The 19,789-nt window shown below is 40.1% G+C and overlaps 1 protein-coding gene across 3 annotated transcripts in view; it reads right to left on the bottom strand.

The window, feature by feature from the left end:
- Nucleotides 1–19,789, bottom strand: part of PI4KA (phosphatidylinositol 4-kinase alpha) — a 67,355-nt gene that overhangs the window by 5,112 nt on the left and 42,454 nt on the right. For all 3 annotated transcript variants that reach the window (XM_075718997.1, XM_075718998.1, XM_075718999.1), the window contains 23 exons: nucleotides 19,497–19,616; nucleotides 17,233–17,325; nucleotides 16,724–16,880; nucleotides 16,325–16,452; nucleotides 14,927–15,085; nucleotides 14,513–14,664; nucleotides 13,884–13,991; nucleotides 13,064–13,191; nucleotides 12,864–12,983; nucleotides 10,446–10,525; nucleotides 10,112–10,305; nucleotides 9,279–9,369; nucleotides 8,321–8,488; nucleotides 7,710–7,763; nucleotides 6,372–6,492; nucleotides 5,939–6,068; nucleotides 3,704–3,774; nucleotides 2,750–2,822; nucleotides 2,563–2,633; nucleotides 1,851–1,960; nucleotides 1,136–1,240; nucleotides 539–664; nucleotides 95–215 (listed from right to left, as the gene is read on the bottom strand). In XM_075718997.1, coding sequence (XP_075575112.1) covers nucleotides 95–215; nucleotides 539–664; nucleotides 1,136–1,240; nucleotides 1,851–1,960; nucleotides 2,563–2,633; nucleotides 2,750–2,822; nucleotides 3,704–3,774; nucleotides 5,939–6,068; nucleotides 6,372–6,492; nucleotides 7,710–7,763; nucleotides 8,321–8,488; nucleotides 9,279–9,369; nucleotides 10,112–10,305; nucleotides 10,446–10,525; nucleotides 12,864–12,983; nucleotides 13,064–13,191; nucleotides 13,884–13,991; nucleotides 14,513–14,664; nucleotides 14,927–15,085; nucleotides 16,325–16,452; nucleotides 16,724–16,880; nucleotides 17,233–17,325; nucleotides 19,497–19,616 — 2,680 coding nt within the window. The remainder of the gene's footprint in view (nucleotides 1–94; nucleotides 216–538; nucleotides 665–1,135; nucleotides 1,241–1,850; nucleotides 1,961–2,562; nucleotides 2,634–2,749; nucleotides 2,823–3,703; nucleotides 3,775–5,938; nucleotides 6,069–6,371; nucleotides 6,493–7,709; nucleotides 7,764–8,320; nucleotides 8,489–9,278; nucleotides 9,370–10,111; nucleotides 10,306–10,445; nucleotides 10,526–12,863; nucleotides 12,984–13,063; nucleotides 13,192–13,883; nucleotides 13,992–14,512; nucleotides 14,665–14,926; nucleotides 15,086–16,324; nucleotides 16,453–16,723; nucleotides 16,881–17,232; nucleotides 17,326–19,496; nucleotides 19,617–19,789) is intronic.

The raw sequence follows: 19,789 nt of genomic DNA, 5'->3' as shown, positions 1-19,789 counted from the left end.
TCAAAAGGGAAATGGCTTACTGTCTTCTATGAGCAATACTTTACAGCAGAAGAAAAAGGTTAATTACTGAAATTCGAATGTGGATATGACTGACCAATATGAATGATGTGCCCCTTTTTGTCCAGCATGATGTTGCCGTTATGCCTGTCTTTAATCTGGAGCAGAAACAGGAGAAGACTATACGCAGCCATACTGCGGATGAAATTGTAACGAGCCTGTACAAACAAGAAGTTAAAACAAATCAGAAGAACACAGATAATTTAATAACTCTCCATCCCAAGAGCAGATACAGATGAACAAAGTTGTTTTCTTTTTTTCCATTCATGATTAGTTTGAAGCAATGTTCAATGATATTCTCCATACATCTACAGCTGCAGTAACTTCTTTAGCTAACTCACTCATAGCTAAAAATGGATTATCAGCATCAGAAACCAGATACAGCACTATGGTAGTCATTATCCAATTATTTATCATTATTTCTTATAGCTAGAACGTTTCTCAGTTGAGATTTTGCTGTGCTTGCCAACTGATATTTTACCTTCTGGAATGCAAGGGTAGACTCATCTCCATATTGCCTTGTAAAGTAATCATACATCCCGAAGTCTGTCTGCCTGCCCAGCTGGTCACGGGATGTGCAGTCAGGAATGCATTCAATAACACCGCACTGAAGGGGAAGAAGAGAAACAGGTCTGTAAAGCACGCTCCCAACATATATTTTGTTCATGGCTCTTGGCAGTCATACAGGTCCCCTGGGAAATGTGGGGAAGCCTACAGATCACTGAATACAGAATTTCTAGTTTATTCATTTAAAAAAAAAAGTATATAAATTTTTTTTAGGATTTCCATGCCACATAAGACAAGCTCTGTGACTTTCCACTGACTTGCACAATGCAGTCCGAAAAATCAAACAACAAACATGAATAACCACAGAGAGCAAAATTTCAGAGCCAAAAGCTTTAGAAAAGCAGGAAACAGGAGAGGAAAGACTCTTTTTGTTGCTGGTACGCCAAATATTTGGCATAAGTGATGTGGGCAGCATTTCCTTGCAGTATGAAATTTTTATGTGTGCTGGAAGAGAAAGTCTTTTTAAATTAGGAACTACGTTCTACAGCGGTACAGTTAATTGCCCGCTTACCCCAGGAGCTGTGGCCACCACTCTGTATGGAAACACGAAGAGGTCCAGGCCTACCAGCTGAAATATGTTCTTGAAGAGATCGATGATTTGTAAAGCTAACATGTCCTGTTATACAAGAAAAAAATTGCACAAGCATTACAGGGGTTACGGATCATAAGTTAGATTGCAAAAATGCTCTGAAGAACTCCGAAGTGAACATTAAGCTACCCCAGCAGGTCTGCAGATGTGTGCTTGTGCATGCACTGTGGCTCTGGGTGAAATCAAAAAGGGACAGGATAAATGCTGCTTAAGTGGGTAGCAAGCAACACTGAAGATTTAACTGCTGACCTATGAAGAACAAACTTTTCCATTGCTCTTTGGTAAGAAGGCAACTGATAACTCCAGGGATAATAGCTAGCATTCCCTCTTAATCAAAACCAATCAAACTTCAATGTACAAGAGATCACATTGGAAACTACTCCTATGTTACCAATAGTTCAATTGAAAAATAAACTCTGAAAATGTTAAGTCATGGTAAAGTGTCTTGAAAGAATGGCCTTTGTTTCCAAACCAGAATTTCTCTACTGGCACAGCACAGTTCTCTCCCTCAGTCCATAAGTAGTGGAGATTCTCAAAATCCCAAAGAAAAATATTTCTATACTAGAATTATTTTGTTCTTACATACTGTCACCTACAAATCTGTCTTCTGTAACTGCAAAGCCTGATAGCTTTGTACCTGTCTGCAGTCGTCGCCCACTTTAAAGATAGCTGCCTGCCAACAGATTTTCTTACTGTCCACCCCTTCTTCTGCACTTTCATCTATGGAATCAGAACGACAACGCAGACCTGCCAGAAGAGGACAAAGCAAAACCCAGACATGGACTTTAATTAGTAACTTTCTATCATGACAAGCCCTCTGCACTCAAAAATACAATGTTTCACAGCAGATGCACTACAGGTATTTCTGCCTTGCAAGGTGAATGCCGTAAGATAGTTCCCTTTGTCTACTGGAACATATCAAAATAGTGTTCATGATTTACCTAATAAATGCCTGAATTCCATTAAGCTAGTCAGGTAGAGCATCCCACAAAACTTATTATGAGAAAAAACTGCCAAAACCTGGAGTTTGCTACAGTCTAAAAACCAGGGAAAGGCAATCAATTTATATGTTAGTCTAAAGTAACGGTTAACATTTCTTCAAGATACCTATGTGGCTTGCTTCCTGGGACTTAAAAAAAAAAAGAAAAAAGCAAGCAAAAAATGGATTTAAGTTTCCAAAATTTTATTTTCTATTCCTTTGATCCAGTTTCATTTCCAAGTTAAACCACTGCAGAGTTCAACATGGAAATAATTTTACTGCAGCAGTACAGGTCACTAAAACCAGGTGATTTTAAAGGAATTGCTGACTCTTAATTAGTAGCGTCAGTGATGAATATGCAGTTACTAACCTTCTTTCTCAAGCTCACTAACTCCACATCGTTTCACTTTAAATTTGGCCAGGTAGGGCGCTTTTGCTGCACTAAATTGCAATAAAAACAAAGATGATGAGTGCAAGTTAGCCAAACAAAAATTTCTAGAAAAATACCTAAATATCATGAATTAACTTAATGGAAGAATACAACAAGAGTATGGTACCTCTGCATAGGAGTTCCTGATTTGTAATCAATGTCCAGAACAATAGCTTCAGGGTTGCTGGGCAAGTAACAGCCTGCAAAATGGAGCAGACAGCTGACAACAAATCCATTGGCTAGTGTGACAATGCAAGTTGGAGAATAACCGATGTTGGTGTCTGTAACTTTAGTACGCAGTTGTGAATTAAATAAAATGTCAGAGATAAACCAGAGATTACAATCTGTGAGCCACAAAGGATGCAATACCCTTTGCATTAGTGAGTGATTGACAGAAACTAATAGAATACAGTTTTGAACTAATACTGTAGAATCTGTACCACAAAAATATACAGACAGGACTTCTCTTGCAATAGTCCCTAATAAGATGTGGCAGTATGTCCCAGTGTACTAGGGAGGACCCTTACCTACCAACACATGGTAGGAGAATTGAGACCTGTTAGACAGAGATCAGGAAAAGCTTTCACCAAACTCCATTTTAAAGAGAAGATTAAGATTGGAAAAACATATGTTCAAGATTTGTAAGAACCTTCAGACAGTGATGTTTCAAGGGAATGCCTGATGGGAGAAAAAGGAGAATAAAAGGAACCGGACACGCTTCATTCTTGAGATAACATAGCTTCTCAAAAGCACCTCATCTTTTTAAAACAGAAGGTGGTCCAAAGAAAAAGAGCTTATTTATCTTCCCTCTTCAGACATACGTTTCTATTTTTATCCATGATGCGTGTTATCTAACTTGCTCTTGGGCAAGTTTTGATGCACCATATAGAAATTATCAGGTGGGTAAAAAGATTTGAATTGTTTCAAGAGATAAACAGTCCAACTGTAACAGAAGAACAGCCACCAGCACCAAAAATGAGAGCTGTCACTTGCAGAGGTTTCAAGATTTGCTTGCAGAAAACACAGTATTCATGTTGAATGCAAAAAGCCCACTGTATTATACGATTAAACCACTTCTTACCAGGCTGCACTTTCACCTCAGATAGAGCACTCAAACAAGCTTTTTTTCTTTCATCTCCTTTAGGGAATGGCCTAGAAAGATGAATGGTATTTTATTCATCTGCATGCTGGATATTATTCTATGTAATAGCCTCAAATTTGTTTCAAATTTATACAAACTTAACTAAAAATGTTTCTTCTGGTAATGACAACAATCTCTTACTGCACCACTTCTAGAGAACTTAACAGGCTCAATACCTAACCAGAACATTTTCTCTTAATGAAGGTTATAGTCTTTGCTTTGTAGATTTAACATTGATTTGACATACAGGTTGTTGACAAACCCAGACAGCATATGAGATGTGAATGAAATATATGAAGTCTCTTCCTTATACAGAAATTTGAGCATAATTATACCTTTATAAGCATCGCTATAGTTATACCCATATAATTTTCCCTTGTGGAACTTATTCTAGAGTAAGAACATTGCTAACTGGAAAAGGACAAGCCAGCAAAATGCCTATGCAATTACACGCCTAATTTGTTCACGTACTTAGCACAACTGCAGGTGTCAACTGGATAATTGGTAACATGGTTAACGATTAGTACACACAATTACCCAATTTGCACAGGCACTTATGTTAACCATCTATTGAAGTCAGTTACACAATTGCATGCTCACCTGGTGTAGCAGCATGCAGCTGAAAGTTATTACTTATGCTCTAGTTTTAAGCAGTACAGCAGATTACTGAAGCAGCAACATAACACTTAAGATAATGAAATCATCACAGATGAGACATTTATTCATTTATGCCATCTACAAAGCAAAAGGCATCTCCTCGATGTTGTCTTTACATTGGAGATGCACAAAAACCAGATTAATTTTAAGGCTCGGGTGCAAAATGCAATGCTTGCAAAGCAGTTATTATCAGTTGCTTAATTATGACTTCATACTAACAAAGGGTGGATTGATTTAATTCTAAATATCAAGATATTCAGATCCTAACCCTGCTTTTAACTCATCCTGCTGGGTGAAAACATCTTAACATGCACACAGAAGGCACCTAATATTTGATTGTTTCTGTGATGTAAGTGTCCTTCAGCCTGATACCCTTTTACTGGTGGTTTGCAAAGCTTCTTTTTAAAGGAGGTATGTTCCAGGAAATACATTTTATATGACTTTCAAACACTTTCATACACCAGAGAGTGCTTTAAAAATATGCAATGAAACCACACTTACAGACTTGGAGCTTGTGTGCTGAGCTGCTGCCATCCACTGGCAAGCTTTATAAAAGTTAAATTACGTATCTTACTGCAGTCTTCAGAGTCAACAGTGAGAATCTCTCTATGAGCAGGACTTTCAGTTTTAAGAGGTCAACAATCCAATGTTTACAACACCAAATCTTTCTCCATAACCACAATTTAGGAATGAAGGAAAAAAGACTTACATATGCAAAAAGAACAACTGTCTTTGAATTACACTGCACAATGAAATCTCTTTGAGAAGAGGAAAAGACAATTTCATGGCATTTTAGCAGAAGGTAAACCCTTTACTTATGCTTGAGGTTTTTTTGGTTTTGTGGTGTTCTTTTGGTTGGTTGGTTGGTTGGTTTGTTTTTAAGCTCCATGCAAAATGTTGATTACAAATTATAATATGCAAAAAAATGACAGTCAGTCTGGTAGACCTAAACAGAGAAGCGCTGTTTTTCCTGCCTGAATCAAGCTCTGCTTACTGTTCCGAAGAACATTGGCAGCATATCCAAAAAGCCACATTAATGATGCAGGTGACAACTAGACTGATGGGATTTCAACTAGGACAAGAGCACCAATTGCTTTACCAATTCCATTCCTGTATCAGTGCACTTTTCTATGGAACCTCATTGCACTATTGACAACCACAATGTATTTCATAAAATCAGATTAAAAACTGAAGTTCAAGTTTAGAATCATCTGCTTCTGAAGTAAAAATTTAAAGCTGTTTCAGATGGACTGCTAGCTCAAAGCACGAGCACTCAGATCAGGGCAGATATGAATTATCCCTAGAAGTCAAACTAGAACGAGCCTTTGCATTCTACTACAAGTCTGAAGTTACATTTAAGAAAAAAATCCTTTTCTTATCATATAAGTAATTAATTTTTTTTCCCTGAAAACACTATCCCAATACCCCTAAAAGCAACTTAGCCTCTTAATCAGGACACTGGTAATTAACAGAACAGTGAGCTCCAAAAGAGCACAATTTCTGAAGTACAATACTTACTTGATAATGGCTGAAACATTGGTGATTTTATTAAAGAAATCAAATTCCCGTTGGTAGAACTCCTTAGCTGGGCCAGATAATGAGCCAGTTATCTCCTCTACTAGCTGCTCCAGAAGTTCCCCAATGTCAGCTGCATATGAAAAAGAAAGCATTTATGTCAGAAGCTTATTTCAGAAAGCTAAATGATATGGGTGATGGCAATAGCCACCTTCAGATAGCATTCAAAAAAAGGTACTGATAAAAACATTGCTCCATCTCTTTTGATGCATTCAGTCAGGTAGAACACTTCTACAGAATGGGCCCTACCTCTACAAATGAAAGAGAAATTCCTACCTAAAAGGATTCCTCCTGCCAAGAGAGAAGCAGGAAGGAGATTTAGTCTGAACTGAGACAAGGAAAGGAGTCAAGCTAGATTATATTTTAAAGCACTCACGATCTTTTTGGTGTCCTTCTTCATCCAGGTAGATATTAGTTTTCATGTTCCAGATGAATTGGTGAGCCAAGAGCTGGGATTTGGCAGCTGCCCACAGGATGTATTCTCTAACATAACCCATCTGCAACCATATCCAGTCCAGTAAGGATCAAAGATCATTACCACTCTAGCAGACTTGATATTATTGTTTCTAACAGCTATTCTTCAAACTCAAAAATATTTAATGGATGGAAAGAAGACCTCTGCATTCTCATTCACGTTGCTAAAAAGACCTTTGAAGAATGACAGTGTATTTTAACAGGTAGTGAATTGACCTAGACTGTTTTCAGCTTTATTACCGACCTATTCCATTATTCTAACCAACCTTCTTCCCACTTCGGCGCCATTTTCTATCTGTTCTATTTGGATTTCAAATCTGTTTGAGCTTAGGGCATCTCCTAGTATGTGTACAAGGCACAATGCAATAGAGACATTGGTCTTGCTTGGCATCACTAAATGCCCCTGTAATACCAGAAACCTAGACAGTGTCACATGGACCGCACATTCTGGTGGCAAGAACTGCATGTGCTGGCACAGTTTCACAGAAATTCTAGAAAATAAGAACAAACTTACAGAAGAAGTTGAAGTGTACCAGGGAATCCTACTCAGTCCAGAAGTTGCATTCCCTTTCCTCTACTTGCAGCCACTTCTGTAGTCTGTAGATGTTCCTATGTTTGACTGATACTAATAGACAAGATGTCTGATGTTCATGCTCTGCATTGCAGAGGATACTTGTCTATGCAAAGTTCTCAAAGAATAGCTATATACCTACACTACCAGCTGCGGATGTCTTCACCTGAAAATAATGCACTGACCAGACTTCACATACCTTGTGGGCAGATAACAATGATCTCACCTTAATGAAATCTGAACTTGGTCATCAAGCTTTACTTTTGGCTTCTGCAGATGGAGCACAAGATACCCCCTAGGTGTATTCTCTGGTTAACTCCACAGCAAAATGATTAAGGATAGTGATTTCATTTCATTACTGCTTGTCTCATGCAGACCTTCAAAAGCTTTACTGAGACAGAGTCCTCATCTGGGGTTTCCCATAACAAAATCTTTTGCCTGACAGATGAGCTACATAGCCTCTGGTTTCTCAAGTTTACCTGCTCATAAAAGAGGTCTATCCAAAGCAAGCCAGCCTCTAGAGACAATAATTTTTCTCCTATGTATTAGATATAGGACAATAATAAACAGCATTAGGTTAAGCTTAAATTTTGTCTGATTTGCAGTTTTAAGTCTAAAAGCTGCTTTAAAAATCTGTTTTGTTCATATGCAGCTGTTTCATATCCTCACCTTGTCATACCGAAGTGCCTGCACAATCTGTGGAATGTAGAATAAAATGGCATCCTGAAAAAAGAAAAGATGGTAGGGTTTTTATTGTTATTGTTTTAGTAGTCAGAAGGGAAGACAGGTCACATGCATAGAGAAAAGCTCCCTTCAGTTAGGTGATGAACAAAGTACCACTGCCTCTTTATTTTAAACTCTATATATGCCACCTCCTCAAATCAAAGTATTTTTCTGTCCAGTTACTCCCTTCAAAAATATCATTAATAATCATGTATTTTACAGTCCTAATACAAGTCTGACAAGTGTTAAAAATCCAGCTTTCTGCTGCTTTAGAAGAAACACCTTTCCACTGAGAGAAGATTCGAAGGAACAATTTAAGAAGAGCAGTCTGAAGAATTCAGCTTAGTGTGATTTACAACAAAAAATTTGCAAGTACAAGAGCCAGTATTATGTGGGACAATCAACTTTAACTTTTCATCCCAATCTATTCACATTCTGCAACATGGTGTGCCCATTTAGCATGCATGTCTCTCCATGGTATTAAAATGAAGCCTGTAGCCACAACTAAGGTCATAACATTACTTGGAGTGTTAAGGCTCTCTTGGAACTCGTCTTACCGGAGGAAAAGATCGCAGGACTTTAACCCCATACTGAGCTGTTAGAGGATGAGGTGGATACATGCTTGAAAAATAGGAAAGGCCCGTTGGTGGATCTGTTGGTGCCCAGCACAGAACATGGCTGAGCTCAGGTGCATCAGCATCAATTGTATGCCAGGTAACCAGGTACTGAAAAAGCAGGTCAGACACGTTAGGAGTTTATAGCACCCAATAATGTCTGGGTAATACACATCAGACAGTAATGCTATAATCTAGCTAGGGGAAGTGAAACATGGTACATAATCTTTTACAAAACCACAACTATTTTATCTAAAGCATTTTTTTTTCCATGGAAACCTAACTATTAGAATCACCTCACCTCCCAGATCACCAGATGAAGTTACTAAAGTCAAGTTACCAAAAGCACAATACAGGAGTTCTAGCATAGGGAGAAAGAAGAAAGGATGAGCCCTTTTATAAGAGGCAAAGAAGGTTCAGTTTTCCTGTCATCTATTTTACAGGTAACGTACAGAATGCAGCTCTGACAAGACTGTCCCTCACATGACTAGAGTGCTTCACGGCAAATCAGCATGATGAGTCTCCTCCATTTCAAGAGGCCTGGCCTCTTGACACACAGAATGGGTTAAGCTTGAAATAATTTCAGCAACAGCACTCACCATGACTTGGTCCAGTGGTCTGAAATGGTGGCTGTACTGCAAGTGATGAGTTTTGAGACATTTTGTGTACGGTAAGAATATACACAGGAGCAAGATGTACCATTAGCTAACTAGTCACCTACTCCTATTACTGTGATTCTTGCCTCAGCACCCTATTTCCACAGCTGTTCTGTCATTCTCTCCTACAGAGCTATGGTTAGCACTAGAATATACACTGTGTTAAATAAAGACTGTATTTTCCAACACATCTGAATGAAACGGGCATACTGGGGCCCTGTAACAGTATAAATATTCACAAGTACCTTTATTGCTTCAGGAACATCACTAACAGCTCCTGGGTCCAACCGGACCAGACGGGTCACTTCTGTTCCAATAGCTTCAGTGTTCTTAAATCTAAATATAACCAGGAATACAATAACATTATCAGACAATTTTGACAGCCTCTTCTATTTATGTGAGGATGAGGACAGCAAAGGCAGAAAAGTATATGCTTAATAAACAAATAGTCCAACTATGAAATAATGCACACTGAGGGACCAATATGCTGTCAAAAGAGGATTCAGGAACAACTGGTCCTGATCCAATGCTTTTGTATAAACCACTAGTATTTTAGCCCACTACTGGATTCTTGGCTGAAATATACTGTCTGGGATTCTACAGAAACCAGTGTGCAGAACTCTACTTGGCAAAAAGTATGACTGTTGTAAGGGGGAAAGAATTTCCTTCCCCTTCCAGAGCCAACTATGCTAATTCTCCTATAATACTTATTAAAGTGCAAGCCAATATATAGCTAGAACACTTCATTCAACAATACTTTTAGCACTGTTTAAATGCTATGCCTGCTAATGAGTTAAATGCTATTAAAAACCAAACATGATTTCTTCTGAACAAAACACTGTCTAAGTGTTAGCAAAGAATGGGTGGCAGGAAAGCAAGCTGGACTCCACTGGAGCCTGAGCCAAATGAGTATGTTAAGTAATCCAGTTCTTTTCATTTCAAAGGTCTCAACCAGCTGTGAAAGTATGCAAGGGGGCTGTAAACAGAAGCAAGTGCCATCAGTACTTACAGTGTAAGTACTCACTCAACTTCTAAAGCAGCAGGAATGACATCAGTTCTTTCTTCTGAAACATCTCACCTGGTAGGCAGCTGTACAGCAAGATGAGGTGAAATGCTCCAAGCCAGATTTACATTATCCTTCCATTGCTTCTCACTAAGACTGATATACTTAGACCTCCAGTTTGCTACACTGCTCTCTCCAGTTTGATCCAACTCTAGCTCAGGGGAAGACAGCGGATTGTACCATGTAATTAAGCGTTCAATCTCAGTAGCCTGAGGGAAACAGGAAAAAAAAAAAGTGTTTTCTAGAAGAAGAAAAAATACTCCCAATTTCATACTTTAGTTTACGTATCCTGCAACAACAACAGGGTCTTAGAAATTCATGCAGTTTCCCCATTCTTCTGATGACCCACCAGCAACGAGAGCAGTAATGTTCTTCGCTTCATGTAGTACTTGTGTAGCTGCGTACCTCTGTTAGTCTTCTTAGACATTCCTTGAGGAAAGGATAAAAAAGTTTTCAGTGGCTTTTGTTCAGTATGTTAAATGCTGCTTTCAAACTGTCCACACCAGGCACCATTAACACATAAGAACTGAATAACCATAGAACACTTGTAAATTTAGATCAGAGTGACTTCAGAAATTCAGCACGGCAGCTGCTCATCGTACAGTTGTTCTCTGAATATATGGAGGGCAACAGGCTACCGGGGTATCAATTTAGCCAGTATTGCATTCACTTTAGAAACACGACAGCCTACTAAAAAGAAAGAGCACAGCTTACAACTGTACAAAAACACAGCCCACAATCTAACATCACTCTGCTGCCCAGAAAAAAGCACTAGGGGCATATTTGCACAAGCAAAGCAATTTCCTTACAGCATTTAAATATGTCTTGACCTCCAGTCTTATTTCTTCTGTAGTGCAGAAGAAATAAGTAGAATACTACTTATTTCTTCACCCCTCCCAAATCAATGGACCAAAAGATGGGGACCAGGGGGGTAAAGCCCCTCCCACTGTAAGGGAAGCTCAGGTTCGAGACCACCTGAAGAACCTCAATGTACACAAGTCTATGGGACCTGATGAGATGCATCCCAGAGTCCTGAGGGAATTGGCTGATGTAATTGCCAAGCCACTCTCCATGATATTGGAAAAGTCATGGCAGTCAGGTGAAGTCCCTGCTGACTGGAAAAAGGGGAATGTTGTGCCCATTTTTAAAAAGGGAAGAAAGGAGGACCCTGGGAACTATCGACCTGTCAGCCTCACCTCTGTGCCTGGCAAGATCATGGAACAGATCCTCCTAGAAGATATGCTCAAGCACATGGAGGACAGGGAGGTGATTCAAGACAGCCAGCATGGATTCACCAAGGGCAAGTCCTGCCTGACCAACCTAGTGGCATTCTATGAAGGAGTAACTGCATCAGTGGACAAGGGAAAAGCAATGGATGTCATCTACTTGGATTTCTGTAAAGCGTTCGACACAGTCCCCCACAACATCCTTCTCTCTAAATTGGAGAGATATGGGTTTGATGGGTGGACTGTTCGATGGATAAGGAATTGGTTGGATGGTCACATCCAGAGGGTTGTGGTCAATGGCTCGATGTCCAAATGGAGACCAGTGACAAGTGGGGTCCCTCAGGGGTCCGTATTGGGACCGGTGCTATTTAACATCTATCTTCATCAATGACATAGACAGTGGGATCGAGTGCACCCTCAGCAAGTTTGCAGATGACACCAAGCTGAGTGGTGCGGTTGACACACCAGGAGGACGAGATGTCATCCAGAGGGACCTGGATAAGCTGGAGAGGTGGGCCTGTGTGAACCTCATGAGGTTCAACAAGGCCAAGTGCAAGGTCCTGCACCTGGGATGGGGCAACCCCTGGTATCAATACAGGTTGGGGGATGAAAAGATTGAGAGCAGCCCTGCTGAGAAGGACTTGGGGGTACCGGTAGATGAAAAGCTGGACATGAGCCGGCAATGTGTGCTTGCAGCCCAGAAAGCCAACCGTATCCTGGGCTGCATCAACAGAAGCGTGGCCAGCAGGTCGAGGGAGGTGATTCTGCCCCTCTACTCTGCTCTGGTGAGACCTCATCTGGAGTACTGCGTCCAGCTCTGGGGCCCTCAGCACAAGAAGGACATGAACCTGCTGGAGTGGGTCCAGAAGAGGGCCACCAAAATGATCCGAGGGCTGGAACACCTCTCCTATGAGGCCAGGCTGAGGGAGTTGGGATTGTTCAGCCTAGAGAAGAGAAGGCTGCGAGGAGACCTTATTGCGACCTTCCAGTACTTAAAGGTGGCCTACAGGAAAGATGGGGAGAATCTTTTTAACAAGGCCTGTTGTGACAGGACAAGGAATAACGGATTTAAACTGAAGAAGAATAGATTTAGACTAGACATTAGAAAGAAATTTTTTACAATGAGGGTGGTGAAGCACTGGAACAGGTTGCCCAGAGAGGTGGTAGAGGCCCCATCCCTGGCAACATTCAAGGTCAGCTTGGATGGGGCTCTGAGCAACCTCATCTAGTTAAAGCTGTCCCTGCTCACTGCAGGGGGGTTGGGCTAGATGACCTCTAAAGGTCCCTTCCAACCCAAAGCATTCTATGATTCTATGATACAGAATTGAACATTCTAACAAACAAAACAGGTAATTTCAAACTTTGCTGCTTGCTACCAGTGAGACTTTTTCTGCCCCCTCTCCAAAGTTTGGCACCAGTAATACCCTGCCAGAAGAACAAGAGCCCAATATTAAAGGTAAATATTGACTTTAAGCAACATCTGTATATAAAATATGCTGTAAAGTTGACTGCAATGAGCTGGTTTCAATCAAAAAAGATACCTGATTTTTTAGATATGGTTGACATGCCACTGGACAAAGGGTAGGTATTTATCCATCCTTGTGTAGCCTGTTGCCGAGATCCAACATTGATATCCAGGTTGCTCCTGGTGTCTTGATTATCTAACAGCAGAACACAGATCTGGTGTAGAATCCAATCAAAGAAACAACAGGCTTTTGAAACGGCACATAAAGGAACTCACCAGGTGGCACAAGTTGGCTGGCTGTCAGATACTTCTTATCTGAAAACATTGCTGTCCAAAACTTGATCAATATGCTGATATCCTCACGAAGCCTCTTTTCTCCTTGTGTAGGGAACTTTGAGGGACAACTTGAAGAAATCAAGTTGAATGTATTAGAAGAAACCAAAACCCACACAAATCTAATTAAGTCATATTTCTTATTCTGACCAGAATCTACAAGGATGAGACTACACATCACTACATTTTATCCTCATTACTCTGTTCTGTCTGACTGAAGAGTATAAACTTCCTGTTGTAACTGAAAATCAAGCAGCAGTCTGTCAGCATCTGGGATTAATTTCAAATTTAATATTATGACTGACTGACCCCTCACATTCAGACATTCCTATCAATTATTTTTTGTTGTGCCCGTGTCAAACATTGAAATCACCAGATTCAGTGTGGGTGTATTTTCAAAACAGTGAAACTATATTTCAGCCCCACACTCCGTAACAGCAATTCTTTAAATCTTATAAATCTAGGTACAGTTCTGAGTACTGAATAAATTCCAAAATAAGGAAGGAAAGAAAAGACAAGAAACATTCCTGAAGGTACTACTTTATAAACCACACATAAAAACTGGAACTTATACCTAAGCCTCTTTAAGATGGTTTATGAACTACACAAAAGCACAAGGAAAAGTTTCTGTTAAAATAGGCAAAAAAGGAAAGGAAGAGGTTAAATCACTAAAAGAGAAAGACAGCTGCTGCTTTGAAGTATCACGGAAGGTTCAGGAAATCACACACACACTTTCAGTGAGTAGTTGCAAATAAAAAAGTACCTGAAATAATCAAAGGCAGTTGAATAAATCTTTTCTCTCAAAACATTTCGAATAGTTGCATTTGGAACCACATCAGCATGCAGCAAAGACAACCCCAAAGTCAGCAACCTAATAAACAAAATAGTCAGAGAATGAAAATTTTGGCATTCCCAAAATGGTGACCAATGCAACACCATACAAACCACAACTACAGCTGTAACTCCATTCAACTGACTGAAAAGTGTCTGTTTCAGAGCTCTTGGCAAACTATTTTCATCATCATCAGTCTGTTCCTAAAGCTGTGACTACTGAACCACAGAAAGTTGAAGCCTTCAAGTCACAAAAAGTGAAAACAATTGATGGAGCAAAATTATCCCCAACTGATACATTGACTGGATCCATGATGCGGGTAATTTACTATATGAAATTATCCCATGAAGTTTTCTGAAGCACTGAAAAATGACTTTCAAGCTAAAGGTAGCTACTTCTACTTTGAAAACAGAGCTTAGACTCTACATCATTCCAGGTTTTTAAAGGAATTTTCACCACTTGCAGCCAAGGACAAGTTATATATTTAGTGTTTAGGTTTTTTCTCCCACCCCTCTATAACCTTATTTCTTCCACCAAGGAAAAAAACCAAAACTACTCACTTAAATCGGGGTCCAATTGCTGCCACATGCCTATTCAAACTGCCTTTTGCCCCTCCAATGTTCAATGAAAGAGACCGCTGGAGCAGGCTGGAGAAGATCTCTATTTGGTCAGAACTGCAGTACTTGGCTATTTCAAATCTCTGCACCAAAAACTGAGAAAGACAGACAGACATGCCATGCTTCCTTTGACCTTTTTTCATCTCAAAAAAACCCCAGTCTTTTCTGTTTCAAACACCTTTCTCCCCCTCAATTATTATGCTCTTCTAAAAAGAGTGTCTCCTGACTTTGAGGCAGAGGGACTACCATCATGCCTCCACTCCCCTCTTGAATCATGAGAACAAATAGCGCAGCGTAGCTTAATCACAGCGTCACTGCAACACTGCCATATGTGGGACGTTCAGAAGAAATACACACCTCTATCCAGATGTAATGTGGAGTCACTTCTGGTGGACAAGGCCTTGGCTGGCTCTCTTCTGAGGCTGCTAACGGATCTGCTTCTTTCTGCTCAGCAGAAAACAGGCCAACCTTCTGCTCCACTGTCATTTGCCAGGCTCCTGCCATTTCCCGCATGAACTGAAAAAAGGAAGATAACAGTATTTCCTGTTTCAAGAGCATCTTCTTATATGGAAAGCACAATCTTTCTCTGTAGGGCACAAAAGAATCTAATACATCAATTAAAATTCACTGGAATATAAATGGAGAGGCAGAGACAGGTCTGTACACCCCACCTGAAACAAAATGTTTCTTTCACATCCTAAATTATGATGGGAAGAAAGACTCCCACCTGAGAAGTTCAGCTACTAATAGAAAGACTAAGGGCAACAGCAGCCAAGTGCTGTATTTTGCTGAGGAGACTGAACTGCTAGATAAGCTGGTGCCATCCGTCCTCCTGCTCTACTAAAGGTTACTGCCTCCAACACCAGGACAGCAGACACAAGCGTACACCAGGTTCTCACGTACAGCAGGACACAGTCTGGCTCATGAGCACACACAACAGATGAAGTGCAGAACATTAAGATGGCACTTTTGCTGAACCTGCTCAAGGGAGCAGCATCCTCTGGTAGAAAGGAGGCCCAGCAACCAAGGGTGCTTATCTGATCTCCTCAACAAGATACAAAGAAATTTCCCAGAAGCCTAAAGAGAAAAAACGAAACCGATGCTTAAGAAGTTAAACACTGAAATGTGCATGTAAATTGACCTAAGTAAATTTAGATTGATGATTACCTCCAGCAAGTGAAACACCTGGTGCTCACTAACTGGAGCAATTACCAGAGGCAGCTTTCTCAGCTATGTGTGGACTTTCACTACACCATGCTCAGTTGCTTTATTACTATTAGATTCATCCCCACTTCACAAAATACAGCTTGTCTAGCCTGTTACAGGGTTAGGACACTTGCAAGCCTATTCTTTGTGCAAGGGTGCAATGACAGATACCAGAGGCTCTGACTGATGAGCAGGGACATAAATTTCTACTTGTTTTAAAACACCATTCTATAAATTGTGGTAGTTCAGAACCTGATTCACAAGCAGCTCAGGCATCTCAGCAGCAAAGTAAATTGTACAGCTGAGATCCTAACAGACTTCCTTTGCTGTAACACTGTTGCTGAGAAAGATCCATTTCCCATAGTCCACTTTGTGAAGGTGCTCAGACTTCCAACAATACATGAGCAGAGATTTCCTGGCAGGCTTAAGTGATTAACAATGCATTTAACATCCTTACTTGACACAGATTCACAATAGCTGTGAATCTCTCAAAATTTTCTTCTTCTCCCCTTGCAGGGCCAGAGAAAGAGTTGTTAAATAGCTTCCTACCGGCACTTCTATTCCATTCTTGGCAGCAAGCAGCCACTCCCAGCAAGCAATTGCTGTTTCCATGCCATGTTCATTGAACATTCGCAGGGGTCCCCAACACAGATGATGAAGGAGCTGGGGATCACAGTCTGAAAACAAACATTCACTCAGATTTCTCCAACAGAATAACTAAATGCTTTTCACATCAGCATGAAATTGGTGTGCACAGCATGTAATAATCAATTCCTAATAGTTTCTAGTTTAAGAAGGCTTTTCTCCAATACAAGCCTAATTGAAAAAACTCAAAACACAGTTTTGCTTCAAGTTGATGCGTACTGGGTTTGTATATGGATAGTTTTTGTAGTTTATTACTCTTAGCAGTCACAGCCAGAAAGCAGAACTCCATTTGTTTTTCATTACCTTTGCTGCTTATTAGCAGTGCAGTCAACTTAAACATGGCCTGGGTGTAGAATTCAGTGTGGCCTGATTCAAGAGCATCATTCAGCTCTTTGACCATCAGTTTATTCAGGTCAGATGTTCGTCCTGTAGCATTTGAGAACTGAATCATTCCAGAAACCTGTAAAATATAATGGGTTTTTCAGCACAGAACAGTATTTTTAGGAATCTAGTTTGGTATCGGTCATGTGCTGATTAAGGAACTCCACGGAGACATCTTTTTTTACTACCTTGCTAAATCTTTAGCTTTTTCTGCAATCTAAGAACCTCTCAAGACCAACAGTAAAATGATCTGCTTTATAACCGAGGAAAACTATACCCTTTTATCTTGAAGGAATTCAACTTTAGAGTCCATGCTTAAAATAACATAGAACCATACAATAGTTTAGGTTGGAAAAGCCTTTCCAGCCATGGCTGAAAAGCCATGCTAGAGCTCGTGGACACTCCACACTCACGAGAAATCCTGTACTTACCTCTCCTGCATAGCGGTTGCGCAAGTTAAGAGAAGCCATGAAGTTGGAGTAGTCCTTCTTTACACAAGTTGGTCTTTCAGTTAGCTGGGTTGCCTATGACCAGACCACATACAGATGTTTATACTGTTCATATCCAACCACTTGTCTTTTTTTCTATTTATACTTTCACATATGTTTTAAGTTTAGTTTTCTTTATGGTAATAAACAGAATAGTATCAGGACTATTAGGTATACTACTACCTGGACTGATAAAAATGAAATAAGGAACATGTGCATTAATTCCATGTATACAGTTTGAAATATATATGTATTTGTATATGCTTTTTGAAGGACCAAAAAAGCAGAAAAAGGGTAGAATCTCTTGGACTACTGCTCCCTTTTCATGAACAGTTAAGTGTCCTGGTTTTGACTGGGACAGAGTTAATTTTCTTCCTAGTAGCTGGTATAGTGCTGTGTTCTGGTTTTAGTAGGAGAAGAATGTAGATAACACACTAATGTTTTAGTTGTTGCTAAGTACTGCTTATGCTAGTCAAGGACTTTTCAGCTTCCCATGCTCTGCCAGGTGCACAAGAAGCTGGGAGGGGGCACAGCCAGGACAGCTGATCCAAACTGACCAAAGGGCTACTCCATACCATATGATGTCTTGCTCAGTATATAAACTGGGGGGGGGGGGGGGGGGGTTGGCTGGGGGGCAGCAATTGCTGCTCGGGGACTGGCTGGATATCGGTCAGCGGGTGGTGAGCAATTGCACTGTGCATCACTTGTTTTGTATATTCTTTTATCAATTATTATTATTACTGTCTCTTCCTCTGCTGTCCTATTAAACTGCCTTTATCTCAACCCATGGGTTTTACTTTTTTTTTCCCCCCGATTCTCTCCCCATCCTACCAGGGCAGGGGGAGGGTGAGCAAGCGGCTGTGTCTTGCTTAGCTGCCGACTGGGGTTAAACCATGACAGTAAGGAAGAAAGCAGAAGAGCAGATGTGGTCTTGGTTCTGCCCTCTCCATGCAACAGCTTGCTGAACTGACAGTAATGCAGAGAGAGTATTTTATTCCTGTCTTTAAAAAGTACACTAGTAACCCATGTTTCCCTTTGCAGAAGTATTCAGGAATTTGTGACTCAGAAGTTTCACCTCAAAAACAAACAAAAGAGAATGATTCTTTATACTGCAAAATGAATTTTTTGTATTGAGGATTTAATACTAAAATACAAGGTCAGGAAAACCACCAAAAATTCAGCATTCCTGCAATGCTTTACTTCAGTATTGCTAATGGCTAGCTTGGCTCAGCAATGGATAAGCTTCTGAGAACTATTCTTATTACATGTCTTGGATATAAAATTTGTGTACTATCACCTTTGCATTAGCAATGTCCAGTCCATGGGAATAAAGCAAGAGGAAGAACAAACTGGTAGCAATCCGAAAGCTTTCTGAAAGAGCTTTTGTCGCTTGGTTGACATGCAGGAGGGCCCCAATCAAACAGAAAATGAGAAAGTTGTTTCTCTATTTCTTTTCCAGCTATAAAGTTTCTAGGTTCTTCCAGCATAGTCTTTATTCTATCAAGTTTTTTCACCTAGCCCCTTTAGGGAACTACATGACTGCACTCCTGAGTCCTGGGAGTTTTTCAGCCTATTTACATTTAGTGACTAGCACTGTCTAGAAGGACTACGGTAACAGAGAACCAAAAGGAAATCCTGCTAAAGCTGGGCATGGAGGCAGTTTCAGAGCTGCTGCTAGAAAACAAGCTGGCTGATGATACAAGAGATTCTACTGGATGTTTCTCCAGGAGATCAGAAGTTACAACCACAAATGAGAAAAAATGAACTATAAAAAATTGCTTATAATTGCATGAAATGTTCAACACAAAAGCATGTTTTGAGTGAACCTATGTAAAACTCAGAGCAAATGGTTGTCACCCGACACTCACCTACGTTACTATTCTAGAAAGCAGCTCATTTCAGCCTTACACAAAGATACTACTTTCAAATCATTAAAAATCATCTACAGAAAACTCTTAAACAGCACTAGATATAGTTTTCTTGCTTGTTACCATCTTACTTCTCAGTATTTTACATAACAACATGATTGAAAGATACTTTGATTTGATATGGAAAGAAATAAGGTATCCTTCTGAGTAATATTTAAGTGCTATGACAAATGTGATTTAGAAAACCTGTATTATGTGGCTATACTGAATGTTACAAAATTAACATGATAGCTATACAGCTGCACAAACAAACAAACAAGAATTCTGTCCAATACTCACGCCCAGTGTGGTGTTCTGTCTGTTGTAGCCTGCGAAGTGCAAAACGCTTTCTGTAGCCATAGCCAGCCCTGTGTGCTGGGACAAACCTGATACCCAGTTCTGATGTTTGTTTAGGTACTCCTGACAGGAAAAACAAAAACAAAAAAACCCAAACACAAACAAAAAAAAGTGTTTGTTGGAAAACTACTGTGTTTTTCAAAACAAGGCAGCTCATAAGCAAGTGTTGCATTAATTGCAAACTACCAGAAAACTTAATTACACACACACCTGACAACAAATAGACTGTCTCTACT

Source organism: Pelecanus crispus, chromosome 11, assembly GCF_030463565.1.
Source record: "Pelecanus crispus isolate bPelCri1 chromosome 11, bPelCri1.pri, whole genome shotgun sequence".
In the NCBI taxonomy this organism is placed as follows: domain Eukaryota; kingdom Metazoa; phylum Chordata; class Aves; order Pelecaniformes; family Pelecanidae; genus Pelecanus; species Pelecanus crispus.
The sequence above is the reverse complement of the archived record's forward strand: the minus strand, read 5'-3'. Positions and strand labels throughout refer to the sequence as shown.